Source organism: Macrotis lagotis, chromosome 4 (genome assembly GCF_037893015.1).
Source record: "Macrotis lagotis isolate mMagLag1 chromosome 4, bilby.v1.9.chrom.fasta, whole genome shotgun sequence".
Lineage (NCBI taxonomy): Eukaryota > Metazoa > Chordata > Mammalia > Peramelemorphia > Peramelidae > Macrotis > Macrotis lagotis.
In genome coordinates, this window is record NC_133661.1 from 264,619,515 (window position 1) to 264,646,211 (window position 26,697).

Sequence of the window (26,697 nt, forward strand, 5' to 3'; positions counted from 1 at the left end):
ATTTAAGATTAGGTACAATTATAATGGGCTTAAATTTTTTCTTTGAAAAATATATTTTATATGAATTGTTCTTTGAAGTGTTGTTAGTGTCATATTTTAGTAGAAAATAACTTCCCATGTGGATGTCTAGTATACTACCAGTCTCACTATATGTGAGTATTACATGTTTGTCATTCATAAAGAAGTCATAGTACAGAATTAAATTATAAACATTGGAATAATCAATGAAGGCAGTATAAAATGTACAGTGTTTTAGGGCAGCTTGTTCTATAATTTCCAAGTAGGCAGTGATTCTTTATACAAATGGAACTTTTGAACAGTTTTTTAAATTAATATTTTTTTGTTGGAAGAGTTTATTTTTTTATGATTCAGGCTCTGAATGTCAGTCAGTTAATAAACTTAGTATAAATTATATAAACATGTAGTTAGCCAATATTCGAAGAAATCATCCTCTGGTAATAGATATGTTCTATTAAGAAATAAGAGCTCAGGCTTACAGCTGAGAGGAAGCTGGTAAGGTGCCTTGTTAATAATTAATGTACCACTGTGAGGCATTTGAGGCAATAATAATGGATCTTACTGGACTGACCACTTTTTAGATTTGTAGAGTAGCTAGAATTTCAGTCACCTTCTTTGGCATAACTAATCTGTTGTTATTTTTTTGTGCTGCTCTCATTTATTAGCATGGTTCATATCTTGTTTTAAAGATCAACAACAAATTTTATTAAATTGTGACTGTCACAAATGATTAGTGGCATTGTGGAAATATAGCTACAGAGCCATAAATACAAATCTTTACAGTACCATAACAAAGGAGGCACTCTTTTTTTAATCTTAAAGAATGACAAATTCATTTTCATATATTTGAAATAGTTCATATGCAGTTTTGCAAATCCATTTCAGAAGTACTCATTACTTATTTCTTTTCCCCATTCATCTTCCCAATGTACAGGAACTCTCCAAAGAGACAGAATCTTCAAACATTTTACTCGGAAACGTCAGAGAGCTATGCGAAGACGAGTTCATCAAATTAATGGGCATAAGTTTATGGCAACATATCTGAGACAACCTACCTATTGTTCACATTGCAAGGAGTTCATATGGTATGATTCTTCCATATCTCCTCTGTACCTTTTTCTTTATTAGTAATGATTTTATAGAACCAACTCTTTATTCTGCTGAATTGTGTGATATAGGGATAGAATGATTAATTAAATTAATTAATTAAAAAGGATTTTTGGAGACCTGGGAATTTCATTTTGGTCAATAGTGTCAAATTGTTGTACTCAAACCTCTCACCAGAGCTGCAAACAAGAATCAAAACTTTCTCCTTTCCTCTCTCCCTCTCTCCTTCCTTCTTTCCTTCCTCCCTCTCTCTCTCCCTCCTTCCTTCCCTCTCTTTCTCTCCCTTTCTCTCCTCCCTTCCTCCCTTTCTTCCTTCCCTCTTTCCTTCCCTCCCTCCCTCCCTCCCTTCCTTCCTTCTTCCCTCTCACCCTTCCCTCCTTCCTTCCTTTCTCTTTCTTTCCTAGGTCTCCCTGTCTTGCACTGACTGAAAATACATCCTGTATTAATTGTGGTTTTTCCAACCTGCATTTATTGACCCTTTCTTGCACAGCTTTGTCACCCTAGGCTTCCAAGGTCTCCTCAAATTGGTGCTAGACCTACTGTGGATGCCTGTTTGGCATTAGCCCAATGATAAAGTAGAGCTAGCTTGACCTGGATCCTGAGAGCCAATTGTTAAATTTTCAATGTGAAAGCAGAAATCTATAAATACCACATATATCTTGGTTTATTATTTTGTTGATTGTTTAAAAAAATTTAAAATAATGGCAAAAATGTTAAAGAAAAGGTGTTCCTACTTTTTTCTTTTGGAGAGACAGTTGTTCTTATAGCAGCTCAGAACTCCTTAACTCAAGTCATTCCAACCTCATCCTACCCAAGCAACAGGGATTATGGGGGGGGGGCAGAGTTTCATGAATTCTTATTTCTTTTATCTTTTCCTGCAGAAGATGCTATTATACCATAAAATGAATAGGAAACAAGTGATCAAAAGTTAGAGAGAAGGAAAGGAGCAAAGGGTCTGGATTATCTGCAAGTTGAATAAGATCTTGAATAATTATAGAGTTGACAGTTTCTTAATATAGATTTTTATGAATTCTATCAGCAATTTTTCATTGATATTGTAGGTTTAAAAAATTATGTCTGTTTTTTTTCTTTTTTTGATACTTTCTATTATGATATAGAATACCTGGACCTGAGTCTCATTTCTGACACATATAATTCTAGCTTTGTGACCCTGAGAACATTACTTAACCTCTTAGTGCAATTTTAAGACAATTAAATTGTAGAGGTTGCTTCCTCCCCAAGACTCTCTTAAACCAATGAAACCAAGGGACCAGATTAAAAAAAATTATCTACATGAATTCACCTCCATCAGCAATCATACTCTAATCTCTAGCAAATGGTTTGGTATCTGTGTTAAGTGGTAAAAAGATTTTAAATTATCTCTGGGAAGCCATCTCCACTCATCACAGCTCAAGGGTGTTTGTAAAGCAAGTCTGCCTTGTAAATCATCTGAGCTCACAGAATATTCTTTAGTGAGCTACAGCATTATAAGCAAGCCATAGAAAGTGTAACCAGAGAGAATGAAAGAATGGATACATAGATCTCCATCTCTTTCTACTCATATATATGGTACAGGAAAAGAGCATTTAGGTCATTACCTACTAAAATAAGAAGAAACAGTTAGGAACTTATCAGAGTCCTATTTAAATGATTCTTTCCAAATCTAATGATTTTATAATAATAATAACAATAATAATAATAATAGCTAATATTTATATAGCATCTTAAGATTTGTGAAGCACTTTACATTTATTTGAGGAAGCTAGGTGGTGGCAGTGGATAGAGCATCAAGTCAATTGTAATGAAGACCTGAGTTCAAATTTAGCCTCCGACACTTCCAGCTGTGTGATCCTGGACAAAACACTTAATCCTGTTTGCCTCAGTTTCATCATCTGTAAAATGAGCTGGAGAAGGAAAGATACTAGTAAACAAGTATCTTTGGCAAAAGAATAGCAAATGGGTATTCTCAAACACAAAGAATATTAATTCTCAAACACAAAGAGACAGAAACAACTGAAACAATTGAATAACAACAATTACACAACAATGTGAGAGAGTAGATGCTATTATTCTTCATATTTTATATATGAGAAAACAAAGGCTCACAGGGGTTAACTGACTTGTCTGTGATCACACAGCTATTAAAAATTTGATATGATTTGAAATAAGATCTAACTCCTCTCTGCTCCCTAGCTGCCACATTTTTAAGTGCTCCATCACCCAGTCATTAATGCCAATGAAAACCTGTAAATATTTTTACAGGTATGCTTGACTTAAAACTTTGGGGGATACTGATTGGTTAGGTCAAATTAGCATTTTTGCCCATTAATAGTAATAGTGAGTATAGTCCAGTATAGAATCTGAATGAGAGTTGTTGTTCAATCATTCAGGTCTTCTGATTCTTTGTGACCCTATGGACCATACTGTCCTTGGGTTTTCTTGTAAAAAACACTTTTCCATCTTCTTCTCCAGGGTAATTGATTAAGGCAAACAGAGGTTGTGACTTGCCCAAGGTCACACAGATGTAAATGTCTGGGGCTGGTTTTGAACTCAGTTTTTCTGTGTCCAGACCTAGCACTCTATTCACTGAGCCATCTATTGCCCCGTGCGTGAGAGTATCAAGATAAATGAATGACACTATGAGTTTTGGGTTCAGATTCCAATTCTGACCAGCTTTTTGAACAAGCCAGTTCTTCTCAACCTTCAGTTTCCTCATCTGTAAAATGATGTTAGTGATACCTACCCACACTGTTGAGAGGATCAAGCAAGCTATGAAGTATCAAGGGGATGTTTGTAAAGGGCTTTACTGTTCACAAAATCCTTTACAATCAATATCTTGTTTCATCCCTATAAGTCTTTTTTTAGAAATATTTTATTTATTGTGAATTTTATAATTTTTCCCTTAATCTTGTGTTCCTCCCCCCACCCCCTACAGAATGCAGTCTGTTAGTCTTTACATTATTTCTTTGGTATTGATCTAACATTGATCTAAGTTGAATGTTATGAGAGAGAAATCATATCCTTAAGGAAGAAACAGCAAAATTACATAATAAGAGAATGGCTTTTTTTTTAAATTAAAGTTCTTTTGGTCTTTGTTCAAACTCCTCAATTTTTCCTCTGGATACAAATGGTATTTATTCTCCATCTTGAAAACCCTAAACTTGTGCCTGATTGTTGCACTGATGGAATGAACAAGTCCATTAAGGTTGACCATCACTTCCATGTTGCTGTGAGGGTGTACAATGTGCTTCTGGTTCTGCTCACCTTGTTCAACATCAGTTCATGCAAATCCTTCCAGGCTTTCCTGAATTCCCATCCCTCCTGGTTTCTAATGGAACAATAGTATTCCATCACATACACATACCACAGTTTGTTAAGCCATTCCACTGAAGGACATTCACTTAATTTCCAATTCTTTGCCACCACAAACAGGGCTGCTATGAATATTTTTGTATGACTGATATTTTTACCCTTTTTCATCATCTCTTCAGGGTATAGACCTAGTAGTGGTATTATTGGATCAAAGGGCATGCATATTTTTGTTGCCCTTTGGGTATAATTCCAAGTTGCTCTCCAGAAAGGTTGGATGAGTTCACAACTCCACCAGCAATGTATTAGTGAACCAGATTTCCCACATCCTTTCTAACATTGATCTAATTAACATAATATCTTACAGAACTATATACAGATAGTAGATAATATAAATAATTTAGCTTGCTATTTAGTCATTTTTACCAATATTGATTTATCTGAGACACATGGCAGTACTTTTCCTTATGCCCCAACTCTTTCAATATTAATTCCTCTTGAACTCAAACAACTATTTTTTTATTTTTTTAAATTTATTTTTATTAAAGATATTATTTGAGTTTTACAATTTTTCCCCCAGTCTTGCTTCCCTCCCCCTACCCACCCCCCATGGAAAGCACTCTGTCAGTCTTTACTTTGTTTCCATGTTGTACCTTGATCCAAATTTGGTGTTCATCCCTATAAGTCTTAATCGCTCCATTTTAAAGATGAAGAATGAAATAAGATGTTCAGCAAGATTAAATGATTTGGGCAAGGTCACATACCTTGAAAGTGACAGAGCCAGGATGTAGCCAAGGTGGTCTGCTCTCTGCCCTTATCATCACACTCTGGTACCTCTTTATTTAAATAAATATCATTCTTGACATTGCAACACTACTAAATTTACTTTTTTTTTTCCTCCAGAGGAACATTATCCATTAATCAGATTTTAGTCTTTTTTCAATTCAACAAACATTTGTAAATATCATATTGCAGTGGACAGAACATTGCATCTGGAGGCAAAAGGTCAGGAATCCTGACTACTTCTTAACTTTCTCTGTGATTTGGGGGAAGCACCTCCAAGGGTTTATGTTCTACTGGGAGAATGCTCCACATGGCGAAAGTCTTGAGTACTAACTAGTCTCAACCTCACATGTTCAAGTTAAATACCTGCCACTTACTAGCTCCATGACTTAGGATCAATCACTTGACCACTCAGAAACACAGGTGGTATCTCTTCCACTTACCTTATAAACCTGTTCTGAGGAAAGCTCTTAGTAAATTATAAGGCATTATATCAATATGGGCTGTTATGCATTAATCTTTGCATGTGCACATATGCATATGCAAGTTCACTTGTCTATATGAACATACAGGGTCCCAAAAGTCTTAGTGCAGTTTTAAACTTTAGCTCTAGCTAATGAAAGGAGATAAGTTTTCTCACCTTTTTATTTTTTTCCTAGGACAAAACTTGGTCCTTACTACATTCCGTTTAGTGTCATTTTGTTGCAATTTTTTTCCATTTAGTTCTGCTTACTTTACTATGCATTCATTTAATGTCTCACATTTCTCTGAATTCTTCATATTCATCATTTAGTACAGTACAGTCGTATATTGCTACATTTGTCTACCACAATTTTAATTTTAAACTGCACTAAAACTTTTGAGATATTGCATGTGTGTATATATACATATACATAAATTAGTAAAATATATAAATGGAAAATAACTACCAAATTATGTAAATCTTTTCTTAGTTCTAAAAAGAAAACACTTGTATTCCCTTAGCTTCACTCCATCTTGCTTACTTTCTTATTCATAGACTCACTTCTTACTTCTAGGTAGGCATCTAAATGGGAGAGTCAACAAGCCAACAAATCCTAATCATTTCTCAGCAACTTGTATAAAAATTCACATTTAACTTCATATTTGTTGTTGTATTCTCCATCACAAATTAGCTCAGGTCCTTAGGATAGAGTGCTAATGAGGTCAGTTATGGACTTCATCCCTATGAAGTCTGAAGGTCTCACTTCAGAGCTTCAGACTATGCCCTTAAACATGGGTAGCAGCTGTCTTGTGAATCTAGGTTAGTGGTCACATTCCCCCCTGGGGGAAGTTGAATATAAGTGGGTCAGCTTGAATATATTGACACCACAAGAAAAACAATGAAGCTTCACTTGTGATAATTATACATAGGTAGTAAATATTTCAAATTTGGAGAAAATAAAAAGAATGATCACTTACTAATAGAAAATAAAAGGTTTTCTTTAAGTTTCTCTGACTAAACACAAATATTGGCAGATAGTCAGATAGATAATGTATAAATGTGTGTATATATATATATATATGTGTATATATATATATATATATATATATATATATATATGTGTGTGTGTGTGTGTGTGTGTGTGTGTGTGTGTCTCATAGCCAAAGAAATAAGAGTTGAAGTTGTAGATGGCTAAGTTCTGCTTTTCCCTTTGAAGGTCCTGAGACTATAGTGCCATGAGAGAAAGAGGCTACCTCTATTTACTCACTATATGGGAAACCAAGAAAGAGCATATGAAAGAACAACTGCATGCATGCATAGGTGGTACTCTATTTTTGTGAGAATTGTAGTTTTGGGATTTATAGAGATATATTTATATCTATATAGATATATTTCTAGAGATATATATTAATTGCAAAAAATTCATTATAATAGATTATCTTCTCCATTAGCTCCTAACCTCTTTGTAAAAGGGTTTCAAACACTAACTCAGGAATCATGTAGTTGTGATTGTTGATATAGAATTATGAAACTTTGTAAATAATCAGAAAATAGAATTGAGGTTTGCTCTTAACTCTTTTAGTTACATAATGATGACTGTTGACATTTTTGATTGATCATTATTTTCTTTTGAACAGGGGATTATTTGGGAAACAAGGCTATCAGTGCCAAGGTAAGGGAACATTATAAAATATTCTTATCTTATAAAACAGTTCCAAGAGAAAAATAATATATTTAAATATCTCCAATTTCAGTGGTGAATAATATTTCTCAAAATAGAATCTAAATATTTTGTCCTGAAATTTGTTTAGCTCTTCCTCTTTTTAACCTCTTTAATCTTTAATTTACTCATCTGGAAAAATAAATGTATTAGAACAGATGGTCTTTTGAATCTTTGGTAGTTCTAAAAACCAATAATTTAGGCTTCTGTTAAAGGACAGCAAATATTCTTAGATTCTACTTTACTCATTTCATTTTTATGTTTTTTAAAAGCAGTTGAAGTATTTTGGTTTTTCTTTTTTTTTCTGAATTTAATGGTGTGGGAGAGAGAGAGAGAGAGAGAGAGAGAGAGAGAGAGAGAGAGAGGAGAGAGTGAGAATAGGGAGAAAGAGGAGAGAGAATACAAAGTAGAACTGGAAGTAGAAAGAAACTCACAAATCATAATTTATTAGGTATAGCTTACTTTAAAAAACTCTATGATAAACTGTAAATTCAGAATGTTACTTCTTTTCTTAAAAATAATTTATTGTTCCAATCACATGTAAAGATAGCTTTCAACATTCATTTTTGTAAGGTTTTGAGTCCTCTCTCCCTTCTTTCTTCCTTTCCCTTGATAATGAGTAATCTGATATACGTTATAAATATATAACTGTATTAAATATATTCCTATATTAGTCATGTTGCGAAAGAAGAATCAGAATAAAAGGGGAAAAAACCATTGAAAGGGCAAGAAACAAACAAACCATAAACCATAAAACAATTTTTATATTGAAAAATAGTATACTTTGTCAGAATGTTACTTTCAGCACTGTTCTATTACTTCTGGTCTCACCAAACTTATTACTTTCTCTTCTATGAATTTTTAAAAGGTGCTTCAATAACCTACTTTTGTTTCTTTATTATGTCTCTGTTTCTCTGACTCTCTCTCAACATTATTCAACTGATTGCATGATAGATATCAGGGTTCTTTTTTTAACTTAATTTTTTAAGAGCTACCACAAACCACTGTAAATATAATATACTTCTATCTCATAGATAAATTTTGGCTTTTAGTGTCTTTGTTGTCAGTGATGATACTAATATAAGGACTATAGGTGTATGTAGTGGCATACTATGTAGAGGGAAAAATGGCCTCTAGAAGTGGTTAGAGTACCAGGCCTAGAGTCAGGAGGGCTCATCTTCTAGAGTTCAAATCTGGCCTTAGATACTTACTAACTGTGTGACCCTGTATTATCATAGCCAAATTCCAGAATTCTCAACTGAAGGAGAAAAATACTGCAAGCAAAGAGAAGATTTAAATACAAAGAATTCTGGACAAGTCACTTAACCCTATTTGCCTCAGTTTTCTCTTCTGTAAAATGTGCTGAAGAAGGAAATGGCAAACCACTCCAGTGTCTTTGCCAAGAAAACTTACAGATCAGGTCCTGAAGGGTCAGACATGACTAAACAACAGCAGTGTCAAAAACAGAATAAAGGGACAAAATGAAAAGGTGGCATGAATGGCAGGAGGCCCTATACTTAGTTTTGTTGTATCATTCTGAGTTGGCTACAACTACAATTGAGTAAAATTTTTCTAACAGTATAAAAAGATAGATTGGAATAGGGAAACATGAAAGCAAGGAGATTAGGTGTGGGAGTTAGAGTCCAGGGGAAGGGGTAAGAAGCCTCTGAGAAAATAACTAGTGTGATAGCAATGGGAATAAAAAGGAAACACTGCTGGGCATGATCTTATAGGCAAAACCTCTAGATGAATTTCTTTAATTTGGGGGGGGATTTATTGATATTTTATATCACCTTTATCTCCAACTTAATTCCTTTCACATCCCCCACCTCTTTTAACAAAGAATAAAAAAGAAAGAAAGCAATTGAGCAAAACTAGTCATCATTTAACCAAGTCTGATAGTATATATAATTTATCTTAATTTTATTTCCTTACTATTCAAAAAAAGGGGAAAACATTTTCTTATCTTTTTCTAGGATCAAAATTGGTCATTATAATGGCAAATTTAATATTTTGTTATTTTTTCCATTTGATTCTGTTTAGTTTGTTATGCATCAGTTCATATAATTCTTCCTGTATTTCTCTAAATTCTTCAGTAATTTCTTATAGCACAATCATATATACTATTGCATCTGTCTACCACAACTTATCCAGCCATTTCCCAGTCTAATGGCAGCTACTTTTTTATTCATATTTTAGCTATCATAAAAAGTCTCTTTCGGGGGAGGGGTAGAGAGAAGAGGGGATTTTCAGGGATGTACCAGCTCAAGAGATCTGATTTTAAATTTTCAGTGGGACCATTTATTGGAAATCAGCAAAGACTACAAATCAGGGTTTGATATATTATAACTTTGATTTCTAGTCTTAAGAAAGTAGTGGGGGAAATATTACTGCATTTTAAACTTATACATACATTTTTCAGAGAATTCTCATTGTTAGACATTTATCAGCATCATACTGTAGAGGAGGAGCTAATAATTGATTTTTCATTCTGTTGTCTTAAACAATAGTTTGACATAGTATTTACTTACTTAGTTACCACTATATTTTAATTTTATAATGCATAATTTGTTTTGCTTTTTAATTTTGTAGTCTGTACCTGTGTTGTTCATAAGCGCTGCCATCATCTGATTGTTACTGCTTGTACTTGCCAAAATATAAATAAAGTGGATGCAAAGGTAAGAAGAAAATTCTCTTGAATATTGATTTTCCTTATTTATTATCACACAATTATTTTTCAATATTAGTACTTCCTTGACTCTGCTGAAGATATCATAAAATCTTTACTTTGTTCGGTTCACCAAATTTTACCAGTAATAGTTAACACTCTGATGAAAATTACAAAGTCATTGTGAACTAGTAGAAGAAATGCTAAATTTGAAGCCAGAAAAACTTTATAAAGAATCTTGATCTTTCATTATTTGAATAAACCTTGGGAAAATCCACTTAATACCCCTGGGCCTCAGTTTCCTCATTTGGAAAATTATTTTATGATACAGATCATTTTGGTCACATTATTACAGAACTTGGAATAAATTTGAGTGGAAGATACAGCTGAAGTAAAGACAATCCACAGAATGTAGACAAATTGTTATTCAGTGCTTTCAGTTCTATATATATACTGGAATAGTTTGGCATTTCCTTCTCCAGATAATTTTACAGATGAGGAAACTGAGGCAGATAGGATTTGAATTCAGGATTTTCTGACACCAGGTCCCAATACTCTATCTACTGTACTACCCAGTTGTGCAAGAGAAACAAATAATGAATTTAATTATCTTCAGCAGAGTCAAGTAAGTACTAAAATGAAGGAATTAAACCCAATTCCAGTTCTAATATTTTATGATTCACTCATTTTTTCCTTTTGACTTTTGTTTAGCTAGGACAAGCATAATTTCTTAAATCTAGAAGAGGTGAACAGATAGAGAGTTACTGATATTTGACAATTAACATGATTTTCTTGGGAAGTATAAATCTGTATGATTCTTGTGTTATACACAGATAAGAACTGAATACTATAATTAGGCATATGAACCAGAGCTTAAAGGAAGAAACTTAAAAGTTCAAGGGTAATATACACAATTAAGTTTAAATTTTACCATCTCTGAACATGTTATTATTACCCCCAAATCATATCAAAATACTTATTTTTAGTTTCATTTTACCCTAGGGACAGTTTTTTTTGGACCGTGCCAGCTGAGGTTTTCTTCTCAGTTTGCTAAAACTCTGAATGTTAAGCAAAAACTCAAGCAAAGAAACAAACTAAGATGGAAATATTAATACAAATTTAGGATAATTCATTCTATGACACTTAAAAAAAAGCTTTATCTTCTGTTTTACTGCTGCATTCCAACATCTAAGGAACCTTTCCATCTGACTTGCTGCTGAAACATTCCATATGTGTTGTCTCCACCATTAGGATACCTCCTTGAGAACAGCGGTTGCCATTTTTCTATTTACTTCCCCTATTTGTTGCACACAGTAAATACTTAATATATGCTTCCCACTTTTACTGCTATGATATTGTTTATTAATGAAAATTTGTGACAGTAAGCCCCATTCCTATCTGTGAAGTCCTGGAAGAGTCATTTCTACCCTTTGAGACTCAATTACCTAATTTGGAAAATTAGAGATGGGGTGTTGTACTGCACAATCTCTAATGTCCCTTGGAATTCTATTAAATACTTTTCCTGGAGAAGACTATAGGATTCATTCTGAAATGAAATATTCAGAGGTTGGGGAGATGAGAAGAAAAGGGACTGGTTGTACCTGGAAAAATAAAAAACATATAAAATCACTTGACAATTAAATCAGTAAGTAGATGAGATATAGAGAGCAATACTATGAAAACCACAAGGATCTGTCAAGTCCAGGTGGTATTGTCATAATTGATATTTTGGGAGGGAATAGCCTTTTTTGAACAAATGTTCACTTTAATGTTTAGCAAAACCATATTTCCCATTGTGTCTTTTATTTCTTGCAGAATTCTGAACAGAGATTTGGAATCAACATTCCCCACAAATTCAGTGTTCACAACTATAAAGTGCCCACTTTCTGCGATCACTGTGGCTCCCTGCTTTGGGGAATAATGAGACAAGGACTGCAATGTAAAAGTGAGAGATGTTATTTATGCTTTTTTATCTTTCATAAACTATGGGCTCTTGAAATTCAAAAGAAATCAAAGTTGGTCTCTGATGATTGGGTTTAGATTTTGCAAAATTTTAAGAACTTCTCAGTGGTTTTGCATTCATATATATTGGTATCAATTATGGTGTAACCTGCATATTTAATATGCCTTAAAAGCTGCTAGTAAACACAAAATTGCTTTTTAGAAAAATTTTAAAATAATTAGTCAAATGTTGGAAAATATTTTAATTAATTTTTGGAGAAGGATAATAGTGGAAGTTGGAAGTAAAAGGACATGAATGAAAGGGAAAGAAACTTGGGTATTGTGTGGAGAATGTAGGTTAATAACTAGATGCTATTTCCAGGGATAGACAGGAATGAATCTGAAGAAAAATTAGGTCAGTGTTTTTCAATGTGTTGTTTTTCTTGTTTTTTTTATTTTTAGTACAAATCTTGTTTTTTGAAGACGGGGTCCCCCTATCTCCCCCATCCTGGAAGTACAGTGGTCCCTTATAGGTGATTCACCATTGACCTTAGGAGTTTAAAATTGTTCAGTTTCTGAATTGAGCTTCTGATGAAAGGGGCAAGCAGATCCCTCTGGGGAGCTAGGTAACCCGGGGGGTTTCCCCTTTCCTGCCAGTGTGCTTACTAACCTGGTCTATTTTGTTCTCTGCCTCCCTCCCTCCTTCCCTCTGTCTGTCTGTCTGTCTGTCTGTGTCTCTCCATCTCTGTCTCTGTCTCTGTCTCTCTCTCTCTGTCTGTCTCTGTCTCTCTGTCTCTGTCTCTTTCTGTCTCTCTGTCTCCTCTCTTTCTGTCTGTCTGTCTGTCTCTCTCTCTGTGTCTCACTCTGTCTCTGTCTCTCTCTCTGTCTCTCATTCTCTCTGTCTCTCTGTGTGTCTCTGTCTCTCTCTCTATCTCTCTCTGTGTCTCTCTCTGTTTTTGTGTGTGTCTCTCTCTTTCTCCTTCTCTCTCTGTCTCTCTTCTCTCTCTCTCTGTCTCTCTGTCTCTGTCTCTGTCTCTCTCTCTCTCTCTCTCTCTCTCTCTCTCTCTCTCTCTCTCTCTGTCTCCATCAAGTATCTTATTTGATGTAGCTCTGCTTAGTTCCCATTTTTGGAATAATACAGAAATTTGGTCATGCCCTTCCTCAGCTATATATTTGTAAGAGAGACTGATCTGAGGCAGTCCTAACCCTCTAGGGGGAAATTGGGAGAGTTCCTGTTGTAGGTCAAGAAAATTTGAGAGCCTTTTCTGTAAAAAAGGATTTTCATAAGGTAGGAGCAGAGCCATCATGTTCGGTCAAAAGGGTGTTACAGCTTTTCCATAGCCAATAATTTAAGGGTTGTTTGTCTTGAGTAATCAGTCATTAAGAGTTGCCTTCTCAATTTGACAGACATGGAATGTACCCACCTATCTTACACTTCTTAAGGATAAGGCTAAATAACAAAAACAACAACAACAATAATAATAACACATTTATATAGCACCTACATTGTACAGACATTATGCTAAAGTATTTTACAAACCTTATTTTTTTTTTACAACTCTCAGAAGTAGGTGCTATTATTAGCTTCATTTTACAGTTCAAGACACTTAGGCAGAGAAGTTAAGTTATGCACCCAAGTGCATACAGCTAGTTGTGTCAGAATTAAGATCTGAACTCAGGTCTTCCTAACTCCATCATTCTATCTGCTGAGCCACCTGGCAGCCTAGGAATTCATGAATAGGAGGCAAGGGGAAGAAGGCAGAAAATGGTTGTTGTTTTTTTAATTAGGGCTGCCTAGGTGGCGCCCTGGATTCAGGAGGACCTGAGTTCAAAGTTGTCTCAGACACTTAATAATTGCCTAGCTGTGTGACCTTGGGCAACCCCATTGCCTTATAAAAACAAAACAAAACAACATTTAACTAGGGATAATTAAATTACCTAGATTTTTTTTCAATGAGGAAAAGGTTACAAAAAAAAAAAAACCTCCTTTCTTAGAAAGACCTCAGAGATCATCTAGTCTACTCAGTGGCTCATTTATATATTGAACTTTTGAAGCTGCCATGACACCTTTTAATAATTCCTTCCTATAGTATACAATATGGCAACCCTAGCTACTCTACAAAGTTTTTAAAGCTTTGTATCTGTAGTCCGACAGCTTAAAATGAGAAGCAAAATACTTTTGTTGGAAACATTTGCAACTAATATTGCCTTACTATCTTTTTGACTCTTATATTGTTTTAAATTTGCATGAAACTAGAACGAAGCAGTGATGACCTTAAAAAGAAAAGATGTTTAGTGGCTGGGGGGAAAAAACCCTTGATTATTTCTGTGAAGCAGTATGGAACCACAGCCTGAGAACCACAACCCCACAGGATGCTCTGACTATTGTGCAGCATGTCTTTCTAGCCTCTACAATACCCAGAAACAGCAGGTGTCATTATTCAGAGGTTTGCCACCAGAGAGAATGTTTCAACTGTGTCCGTTTAGCATGATATTGGTCCTTTGTTTCACTGATGAAAGAAACATAGTTGACCTGTTCCTGCTTCTTTATGTTTATTCAAATTAAAATTAACCATACTGTGAACTTTTTATTTTAAAGTCACAGAGAGGCTGACACAGAATGTGGTAGTAATAATAACAACAATAATAGCTTATATTTAAATAGTTTCTACTATGCACCAAGGCTCTGAGTGCTTTATGATCATTTCATTTAATGGATAGAGGATCATCTTTGAAGTCAGGAAGATGTGGTTTCAAGTTTTGCTTCTCACACACACTAGCTGGGGGACCACAGACAAGAAAACTAGCTAACCTCTCAGTGTCCCATGCAACTGTATAAGATTCTAAGCTGAAGATGAGTTCCTGATCTGCATTGGTAGAGGGAGTTTTCACTTGAGAGTTATCCGTATTAACTAAATCATAGTTCTTCATGCCCCCAATTTTTTTCTGAGCCAACAGGATTATTGTGCTGTGCATAATTATATATATATAGATAGATAGATAGATAGATAGATAGATAGATAGATAGATAGATAGATAGTTTGGGTGAATATATGACATCATTATCACAGAGAAAATAAATGTGTTAAATGTGTTATTATGCAATATTCTCAGTGTTCTGTCTCTGTCCAGCACACCAAAGTGGCATTATGGTGACTCTAAAACCAGTTGTAGCTTTTTGTCAGAAGATATGTCAGCTATAGGATGTGTGACCCCTACTCAGTCCATTAAACCATGTATGGCTTTTCGACCATACAAAACCCCTCCCCTTTTTTTCTTTAATAAATTTGGCTTCTGTCCTTCTTTCCCCAGTCTGTAAAATGAATGTACATAAAAGATGCCAAGCCAATGTGGCACCCAACTGTGGGGTGAACGCAGTGGAATTAGCAAAGACCTTGGCAGGAATGGGCCTTCAACCCGGAAATATTTCTCCAGCTTCGGTGAGATTCTGCTTTCTTTCATGTGTTACCTTTATGGGCTGTAGACATGTGGGAAATTTGACTTGGAGTCCTCAACTCTAAAAACCTTAATCTTCTGGTTCAAAGCTGACCTGGGCAGATGCAGTGGATTTTTATTGCTTTCTTTTAAGAGCATTTTATTCTGTAAATGAACGTCTTACCATTAGTCAGGGATTGTCCTGTCTGCCTAGTTGTATTCACTTGTAGTTAAAATATGTAATAGTGCCTTATAGATCTAGAAAGAAAGAGAAGGACCAAAAAATAACACAGGGTAGAGTTGACAGAGCATCAGACTTGGCAGTGGGGGAGGCTATCCTTGACTTGCCGTGCGACCTTGATAAAGGCTTTGACTTTTCTGGGCCTCAGTTTCATTCTATATGCATGATGGCTTTAGATGATCTCTGAGGTCTGTGCTGACATTAAAGTTCTTGGATTCTGTAATTCGTTCCATTGACTTTTTAATTTTTTTCTTTATTTTTTGTTTAAATGGGGGCGGGATTAGGTTTAAGTGTCTTACCCAGGGTCACACAGCAAGTATGGAGCATTTTTCAGTATGTCAGTAAGGACTTCCTATGGAGGGAAGGAGGGTCTCACTGGGGAAAGCAATAAGCATTTATTAGCTGTGTTAATAACAACTCTGGAAAGTAGGTGAGATTATGGTTCCCATTTTACAGATGAGGAAACTGAGGCAAACAGCAGTTAAGTGGCTTTGTCCAAGCGCACACTGCCTAAGCATCTGAATCCAAATTTAAATTCAGATTTTTCTGACTCCAGGCCCAGAGCTCTATCTACTGCGCCATCTAGCGGCCTCTGAAGAAAAGCCAGAGTCCATCTTTTACTATTTACTCCGTGCATGATTTTGGATATCGGTCACAACAACAGCTAGCTTTTGTATAGCTTTTGTATAACCCCCATAAAATTTTTATGGGTTTATTTACCTATATTTTCTGATATGTCGTATGAGAATATATAAATTCATATAAATATAAAATATCCTCTGATATGCTATCCTCATAACTTTTCTGTAAGTACTATTACTATTATATTATACTATAGATACTGTTATTGTATATAATATATACTATTATATTATTTATACTATATATACAATTACATACTATGCATATTTATACTATATGTTATATATACTATATTACTGTATTACATAGTCTATATATCATATTATCCTTTATAGATAAGTAAATTGAGATTCACAGAGGGTTAAGTGATTTGCCCATGGTTGTCTGGCATGTGTCTGAGGTAGGATTTGAACTCAGGATACAGCACCATCCAGAGGCACTGAGTAAAAACGCTTCTCTGGGTTTGAGTAAAATAGAGACATTAGACTCGAATAAGCCACCCCCCGCCAAACTTCCTCATACATCTCAGTCCTGCGGTCCCTTGTAAGTTGAGTTGTTTTGCCACTTTCCTAGTTCATGATTGCAAGGGTCGGGGAATAGCAGTTGATACATCTGGGCATCACAGAACAGTGATGTCCTCTGCCTGTATTGTTGTAGGTTTCTAAGAAGAAAGAATGCATTCCCTCTTAAGGGACAGCCAGCACTTAATTTGGAGAGAAGAGATGAAGTCTTGGGGGGGGGGGGGGATGGAGCAGAATGATGAGTGCGAGCACTGAGGAGAATGATGAGTAATAAGAGGATGCAAGGTTGTAAATAGTTTTAAATGCCAAACAAAGATGATTATATTTGATCCTAGAAATAATAAAGAGGAAGCCAGCGGAGTTTATTGGATGGAAGGATGATATAATCAGACCTACACTTTAGGAAAATCACTTTGGCTGCTCTGTTGAATTCAGACTAGAATGGAGAGTGACTTGTAGTTGAAAGACCAATTAGAATCAATACAAAGGATAACATAAGTTTTGGAAGCATGCTCAAGACAATAAAAGATTCCATCCACTCCCTTCTCGCACACCCACTGCTTATGGGAGTTTTAAGGCAGAGTACGCCACTGGTTACCTGAAAGAGTTGAAATAAGAGACTCTGAAACTGCTGTTTCTTTTCATTGATGTGGCAGCCTGCCCTCATGACAAGAAGAGAACAAAGGGACTACTCAGGTTTGCCACATCATGCCGAGATGCCAAGATCCTTCAGTATAGGGTTCCCACTTGGCCAGAAGTAGCCAGGGAGATTGTCACCTTTGATGGTCCCAAATACATACAGTCTGGCACAAGCAGCCAGAGGCTGACTTGAAGGCCAAGATAAAAGGGATGATAGGGAGAGATTTCCTAGTCACTTTTAAATTCTATTTTCTAGAAAAATTAAATCAAGGATATTGAAATCTTTGCTCTCCTCTTCCTCCTAATATATTTATATGATGTTATATCAAAGAATTTTGCTTTCATAATCCATTTGATCCTCATAATAACTCTGTGAGGTTGACAGGTCAAGTACTATTGTTACTGTTTTACAACTGTTGAAACCAAGGCTTAGAAGAAGTTAACTCAGAAGAAGACCACAGAACTAGGATGGCAGAGCCTTGTGTGGCTTCACTACTATTCTACAGATGTGTTAATGGAGCCCCTGTCATCAGTCTTTGGAAAATCAGGGACAAATACTAGGAGACAGGCAACAACCGCATTTTTCAAGAATGGAGTAACAGTAGTTGATGAAGCTAGAGTCAGTAGGAATTCTCAAAGGATAAGTAATGTCAAACTAACTTCATTTTTTTAAAACATAATCAGGGGTGTGCTGCAAATATGGTACATCTAGATCTCAGCAAAATATGTTGCAATACCTCTTGATATCTTTGTGAACAAGATGGAAAAAAATGTGTGCTCAATGACACTACAGTTAAATGAATTGATATCTAGTTGAACTATGCTATGATCAATTTGTTTTTTATCAGTACTAGCCTGAAATTGATTTCCTTTGGATGCAAAGTGAATTTATCCTGGGTTTTATCCTATTCAGCATTTTTATTAACATCTTGGATGAAAGTATAAAAAGTATGGTTATAAATTCTCTAGATGATTCAAAACAAGTAAGCATAATGGACAGCAGAATCAGTCAAAAAAAAAAGATTTTTATTGACTAGAGAATTAGAAACCAAGCTCAATAAGATGAAATTAAACCAGGATAAAGTAGAAACTCATGCTTTGGATTCCAAAAAATTGTACATTTCTTCTACTTCTGAAAAATTATGACAGAAAGATATTGAAGAGATTAACACTTATAAATTAAGGGGTCAAAATATAGCTATATCTAAAAAATTTCAATACCTCAACCAAAATTTATTTTTATTTTTTTACAAAGCAATGGGGTTAAGTGATTTGCCCAAGATCACACAGATAGGTAATTATTAAGTGTCTGAGGCCGAATTTGAACTCAGGTCTTCCTGACTCCAGGGCCAGTGCTCTATCCACTACGCCACCTAGCTGCCCCTTCAACCAAAAATTTTTTTAAAAGATAGCAAATAAGATAAATACCCTAAAACATTTTTACTAAAAATAAACATCAAAAATGTTTAAAACCTAATTTATATCCCCAAAAATCACATGAAATATTTGGGAATTGATATGCCTAGGGTATCTGATAAAGTCTTTCATGAAGCTCTTAAGAAAAATACAGAAATGGGATTCCTTAATAGATCTTTCTACCTTATCCTCATCCTCATCCTCAGTACTTCTCTCTCCTTCACCTTGCCCCTCTCTCTTCCAACAGTTTCCAAATTTGTTGATCTTGTACTCCCTTTGGACTCAGTCTCCCAACTTGCCTGCGACAGTCATAATAGGTTCTAGAGGAAGAGAATATAATACTTCTCTCCTCAGGAGTCTAGGCAGAAGTCTGCAGGTAAATGTAAGAAAGCATATTTTGCAGAATGATGAGTTTAAAAAAGCATACAAATGTATTATATATACTTATAATATTTTATATATTTATAACATGTATCAAAACATGCACATGTTATAAACCTATAATATAAGCATAAATAAATATATGATTTATATTTGTTATAATAATATAATACATATATAATAAAGCATACATTTTTCAAATATATCCAATGTGTTGATTTGTTTAATTGTATTTTATTACATGGAACATATTCCATGGTACAGTGGAGCCATTAGGAAATGATAGTGATTTTTTTAAAGAAGAATCATTAAAATATTTATCTTTTAAAACAAAATAAAAAAAATTTAAAAAAGCCTGACCAAGTAGAGGAACAGAGAAAATGCTATTAGAAACTTAAGAATACTATGAAATTTTAAGTTCTGCTCTTGTATCCACATCTCTTTCTCCATCAACTCTTTCCCTGATCTGGAAATGAAATAGGAGTTAATATTTTTAATACACGCGCACTCAAAATTTCTAGTCAAAGTTTTGTTGGGAGAGAATCGTTGAATGTACTTTTTGATTGAGTTGAGGGTTGCATGATGCCTGAATTTTTAATCCAATAACCAGAGAGTAAATTGCTAAGATTTCATTGTCTAAAAGGGTAAAAAACTATAGACATTTTAAATTTTCCAGGTGGTAGATTTACTATTATAAATATGAGAAACCTGAAAAATCACAAATCACTTTGCCTTCCAAGAAACTTCTTATCATGGTGGGGGAGGGGTAAAAAGGGGAGGGCAATAACTGTGACTATGTCATAAGAAAAAAGTGTGAATTTGGTGGGCACAGCCAGGTTTGGTTGAACATATTCTCTATTTAGCCAAGGCCACAAGTTTTCAGATCTTGAAATCCTGAGTGCAAGTGTTGAAGGTGGCTCCCCTAGGGAAACGACCAGCAGGTGGCTCTCTTGAAATACAAGGTCTGATTTTTAAAGTGAGACCATACAGTTTCCAAGAAATCATAGAAATCTAGAGCCAGAAGGGATCTCAGAGATCATCTACTTCAACATCCCATCTGGTCCAACATCCTAACAGTGCAGAAATCCCTTATACAATATCTTTGACATATAAACATCTAAACTCTGCCAAAATATTTTGTAGGATAGGGATTTCCCTTTTTTTAAAAAAAAATGTCATTCATATCTTTCATCTACACTTCCCAATGTATCCCTCCCACCCTGTGTGTAATCCTTTAAAACAAAAAGTTTAAAATTGAATGATTAAAATTGAATTTAAAATGAATAATAATCCCCAGAGATGGAAAAAGATGACTTTTATTTCTCTTCTTTGGGGTCATTAGCACTTTAATTTCAATTATTTTGCTGCTGATTTTTTCACATTATTATTTCTGTTGCTTCCTTAGTTCTATTTTCTTGTCTTTATGCTGGTTTATGACCTCCCATGCTTTTCTGTAGTTATTTTTATGGTACAGTAATATTCCCATTAAATTCATGCACCACAACTCATTTAGCCATTTTCAGTCACTAGACATCTATTTCATTTTCAATTCTTTGATACTTCTCAAATCACAAATATTATTAAGTGCTCCTATCGTTTCTGTAGTGCCTTGGAAAATAAAATTTTGATAGGTCAAAATTCCTGCATTTAGAAGCATACTAAGGCCAGGAAAGACTTAACAGTCAGAATTAGGCAAGAATTCAAGTCTTCTGAAGCTTGTCATGGCACACTATTCCCTTCTTTATATTTAACTTTAAGTATAAACTATATTTAACTTTAAGTACAAACCAAACTAAATACAAAGGGTTACATACTTAAAAATGATTCCCCAGAAATAATGGTAAAGCACCACAAATCAGGAGTTTTGAAGTTGTTGATGGAGTGCTGATGAAATTTTGTTTCCATGTTTCCATGGGAAAATGTGACTATATACATATACATATATATATATATGTATATATATAGTGACTAAATATATATGTGTTTTATCAATACTTTATATTCTTGACAATTAAAGAAGGTGAGCTATCTGGGACTATCCATCCCTTTTGAGGTCAAAATATCATGGACTTCCTTTGAGATTTCTGAGTAACCGTCTTGCTCTTTCCTCCTCCAGAAACTAACTTCTAGGTCACCCTTGAAACGACAAGGAAAGGAAAGTATAAAAGAAGGAAATGGCATTGGTGTATCCTCATCTAACCGACTTGGTATTGAAGATTTTGAGTTCATCCGAATGTTGGGAAAGGGCAGTTTTGGGAAGGTTAGTTTTGTCTTAAATTAATAAAATGGTTGTTGATTTTATTTTGAATGATCATGGAACAATAGATTTAGAGCTCAAAGGGTTCTTAGAAGTCATTTTTTTCTACCCCTCATTTTGTGAAACTTGTGAAACTGAGACCCAGAATGAGATAATTGTCTTTCCCCAAGACCAGGTAATTAGTGGCAGAGCCAAGATTCAGATATAAATCCAAGTAAAAATCCAGTACCATGTCGACCTTTTTTTTCCAGGTACACCCACAATGTATGTTCCCTAACATTCCTGATTTCTGTTTTATAAAAGGTGATGCTTGCCAGAATAAAAGAGACTGGCAATCTTTATGCTGTGAAAGTACTGAAGAAGGATGTGATCCTCCAGGATGACGATGTAGAGTGCACAATGACAGAGAAAAGAATCCTGGCTCTGGCACGAAATCACCCCTTTCTTACCCAATTATTCTGCTGCTTTCAGACCCCTGTAAGTATGATTTGGTCTTCAGATTAAATTAGCATACTTTTACTTTAAAAGTTGAATGTAATTGGATATAGAAAATATAAAAGAACATATTATTAGAATTTTCTTTAACCTAGGTCTGTCTTGAAGGCAGGACCATAGTAACACAACAGTGGGTTCCCAGCTAAGTATTAACTAGCAGACCCATTCTTGCCTACCTGCCTGTGATTTTATAACATTGGGTAGAAGGTATTTTCCATTCAGTTACTAATGCAAATTTACTGGTAGATGAGTTAGAAACCATTTTAAAACTTTCTTATAATAAATGTAATGATTGTACAAACATTTAAAATCAAAAGTCCTTGTGCATTTTGGTAACAACTGTTCCAAGTTCTCTGACTAATTCTGGGTTAGATTCAAGAATACCCATCCAGGATACAGAATCAATGCAGAAAATCCAATCTGATCTAGAGGTATATTTGCCAAAACTTTTCTAATGTATGGAACCTATTCTAACTTTAAAAATTCAAGTATTTCTTTATGATTAGTCATACTAAGACCAAAGTGGAGAAGGGTTCCATGTTGAAACATTAGTTGATTGATCATGAGGGATAGGCAAGCTCCATTCCTAAAGGACAGGTGATGGTCTCTTCTGTTGCCTTCAACCAATCAAAAGGGAGTTGGGTTCAGATCTCTGAATCCAGAGAGGGGGAGACAGGCTGTGAGGTGTTCAGTATGGTCCCGCAGAGAAGCTATCTGAAACCCCAGGGAAAGTTCTCTTTTCTTTGTGAAGGCAGGGCCACTCTGGAATGGGGGGGGGGGGGGGCTGCACCTTGGAAGGGTCTCAGTTCCGGCAGCATCTGATGAGAACGAGATTCAGGAGTGTACTGACCACAGAGCAACATAGCCCCATGAATGGTATTGTCCTAGTCTCAAAGCTGTTGCCAGTTGTATTATACTGATGAGCGGCTCCCTATGCAAAAATGGAAAGTTTGAGAGGAAAGACTGTACTGATGATTTGCCCCCTTGAGATACATCACAGAGTGCAAACTAGGGTTTGCCCAGCATGGAGGATGTGTTGTGGGGTTTCACTGATATGGGAAGAATTAAAACCATTTTAGGCCAAGAGACTCCCCAGCAGCCAGACTATCTCCAATAGAAATCAGGCCCTGGGATGGAGCAATTCTGCTAAAGCATACCCCTCACTATAATAACATTACTGTGCAACTCATGCCTCCAATGGTGTGGTCCGCTTTGATGCTGAAAGACTAGTATTGGTAGTAGTAGTAGAGTAATTATTTATACTAATAGTTGTACCATATTGGTAATATCTGTTCATTGGGGAAAATATATATATATATAATGACAAAATGTAGTTGTGCTTTAAAATGAATGTGTATTTTATTAAACACAATTGCATCTAAGTGCATTTGAAAAATATGTATAATATATATGGATGTGGATATAGATGTACTAATATACATATGTCAAAGTGGTTTTCTTCAATCAATTAGACAATCAATAAATATTTATTAAATACCTATCACATATCATAAACTAGGCTAGACACTTGGGGAAACAAACTCAAAAATAAACCTTGCTCTGAAGGTGATTACATTCTTTCAAACAAATATCTTTCTATTAGGAGTATGTTCACTTTTTATTCTGAGCCACTTAATCAGAGAGATCTCTTATCACTCTGTGGCCATAAAAGTTGGAAACCACAGACCTGGAATCTTCCCAAAGAATCAGTGGGATTCCAGATCTGATTCCGGGATTCAAGATTACTCTGAAAATGAGTACAAGGATCCAATTTACTTGAAAGCCTATCCAAGTAAATGAGCCCTGCCGTGTTCTTCTCTAAATGGGCCTACACCCTTGAAAGCTTTATGTATTGTGGGGCCTAGTGGCTATGACAATGCTTTGTAAATAATAGCTCTTAGCAAATGATTGCCAAATGAACGAATACATGAAAGAACTCTCCTCCATTCCTTCTTTGTCCATACTTCTTTGATTCCACTTCTCCGTGCTTAAATGTACTGTTCTCTTTGGTATGAATTATGATATGTTCTGTATTCCATTTTATCTGAATCTATGCTTTAAAATAAGAGGAAAAATATTTAGACCAAAGGTTTAGTAAATCTTGGTCAGAATTACCTGCTTACAACATTGATTCCATGAAGCCTTCCTTCACCTCATTCCCTCATCTTAAATCAAAATTTTTTTCAATGCCTATTTATTAAACACCAAGCATTATGCACACTGGAAATCTAGAGATTAAAAAAATGAAGCAGTCTGTGCCTTCAGTAAACTTTCATTTTATTGAGGGAAGTCAATATGCATAAATATATATATACTCTCTCTTGCTTGGGTAGCATGAAATGAAACTTCAGGTTTATTTCCCAGTGCCTGTATTCATAGATGTGGTTTATTTAAAGTCTAGGTATAAAAACAACAATACTTTACTAATCCATTATTCATCAGTCTGTGAACTCTCACTAATTCATATTGAACTCCCTATCTTCTGTCATAGAAACTGTTAACATCAGGGTCGGTAAATACCAAAGTTAAAATTTAGAAAGACTGATCCTTGAATTGCAATTTGATTGATAATCTGTTGCCGGCCTACCTGCTAACTCACTCAAGTGGCACAGTGGGTAGAATACTGGCCTTGAAGCCAGAGTTCGAATGTGGCCTCAGACAATTGACATAACTGGCTGTATGACCCTGACTGCCTCGCATCCAGAATCATCTCCAGTTGTCCTGATTCATATCTGGACACTGGACCCAGATGGATCTGGAGGAGAAAGTGAGGCTGATGGCTTAGCACAGCCTCCCTCACTCAAATCCAATTCATGTGCTTGTCATGGTATCACCTCCCTGATGTTGTGGTCTCCTTTGCAAATAAAGGTCAAAAACATTATAATATACTTGAAGTTTTTCCGAGCTTGGTAAGACCAAGTGTCATCTCAATGCCATGAAGAAACATCTAAGTCACAACAACAGGCTTCATTTCTATAGCCCTTTATTTATTAAATTTATTATAAATAATATATAACATTAATATAATATAATACAAAAATAAATAAATAATCATTAAATTTATTAGCAATTCCTTGTGGTATGGAAATGTTGGTCTTAGGATTCAAGAAAATCCTAGATTTGATTCTGACTTTTGATTCTTATTAGCTGTTTGACTATGGGACAAGTTATGTAACTTTAGAAGACAAAATAGGGATATGCTAAGCCAGCTGAAACTGACCTTGGAGAACCTATTGTTAAATTTTCAGTGTGTTTATACACTGGAAAATGCCACAAATCAGGGTTGAATTTATTGTTTTTTTTTATTGGATAGACTTTTTAAAAGTTTAATAATACAGGTTGAACTTAAAAGTATGGCCTTCAAACATTTTTAGGGAAACATTTTCCAATACACCTTTGCCTATAGTTTCATGATTTATAATATGGAGATAAAGATTATATGAGAAAATGTGTTTAAAGCATTTTTATTCATTTTTACATATTACAAAATTTCAATTATTATTATTATTATTATTATTACAAAGCACTGTAAGGTTTGCAAAGTAATTTCCACTTAATAGTAGAGAGCTTTACAAACATTATCTCATTTTATCCCCACAACAACCCTGAGAGGCAGATGCTTCCATTATTGTCCTCATATTAGCAATAAGGAAAATGATTTTATTTGTAAAGAGGTGAAATGTCCACTGTCTAATGTCACGTAGCTAGCAAACAGAAAGGAAGAAATCTAGCCTGCCTCCTTAACTCTAGCAACCTAAATAGCCTCTAATTAACTGGAAATATTTAAACCTAGATAATAAATGCTTCTTTGGCTGATATTTGTCTAATGGGTGAAATAATTTTTTTTTAAATTACAGTTCCAGGGGCAGCTAGGTGGCGTAGTGGATAAAGCACCAGCCCTGGAGTCAGGAGTACCTGGGTTCAAATCCTGTCTCAGACACTTAATAATAACCTAGCTGTGTGACCTTGGGCAAGCCACTTAATCTCGTTTGCCTTGCAAAAAAAAAAACTAAAAAAAAGTTACAGTTCCTGCCTCCTAGGGAACATAGCATCTGTGTAAAAACTCTGCTTCTGAAACTTCAGATGATACTCCAGTAAAGTAAGGGAAATATTAGGAAAGGAATTAACTCTTTTGGGAAAGGTCAGAGCTGTATGAATGCAGTGATATACACTAGAAGTTTTCGGGAAGCATTCCAGATTATCCAGTATACCAGAGTATAGATATTTGTGAAATTATCCAAATGACAAACATTTTCTTCAGTTTAATTGCTGTACTTTTCCTAGTAGTTACTTCATTAAGTCACTAGGTGGCAGTCATTGCCACAAATTCATTTTGATAGTTGCATTATTAAAGCTTAAAATTTATACTAAGACTATTGGGCCATTGTATTTCTATATATGAATCTGTTGAACAGTTGGGTGATGCAGAGTATAGAGCACCAGGCCTGTAGTCAAGAAGATTCCTCTTCCTGAGTTCAAATTTGACCTTTGTGTGACATTTACTAACTGTATGAACCTGGACAAGTCACTTACCTCTGTGTGCTTCAGTTCCTGATCCATAAAATGAAAGAGAAAAGAAAATGCTAAACCATTCCAGAATCTCTACCAAGAAAATTCCAACCTAAAAAAAAATTCCAAGTGGGATCATAAAGAGTTGAATA

At 35.0% G+C, this 26,697-nt stretch overlaps 1 protein-coding gene across 1 annotated transcript in view; it reads left to right on the forward strand.

The window, feature by feature from the left end:
• PRKCH (protein kinase C eta) overlaps nt 1–26,697 on the forward strand; it is a 277,240-nt gene that overhangs the window by 143,204 nt on the left and 107,339 nt on the right. The window contains exons 3-9 of the mRNA XM_074235954.1: nt 953–1,103; nt 7,318–7,352; nt 9,993–10,078; nt 11,884–12,013; nt 15,322–15,449; nt 21,401–21,544; nt 21,845–22,018. Of these exons, the coding sequence (XP_074092055.1) occupies nt 953–1,103; nt 7,318–7,352; nt 9,993–10,078; nt 11,884–12,013; nt 15,322–15,449; nt 21,401–21,544; nt 21,845–22,018 (848 nt within the window). The remainder of the gene's footprint in view (nt 1–952; nt 1,104–7,317; nt 7,353–9,992; nt 10,079–11,883; nt 12,014–15,321; nt 15,450–21,400; nt 21,545–21,844; nt 22,019–26,697) is intronic.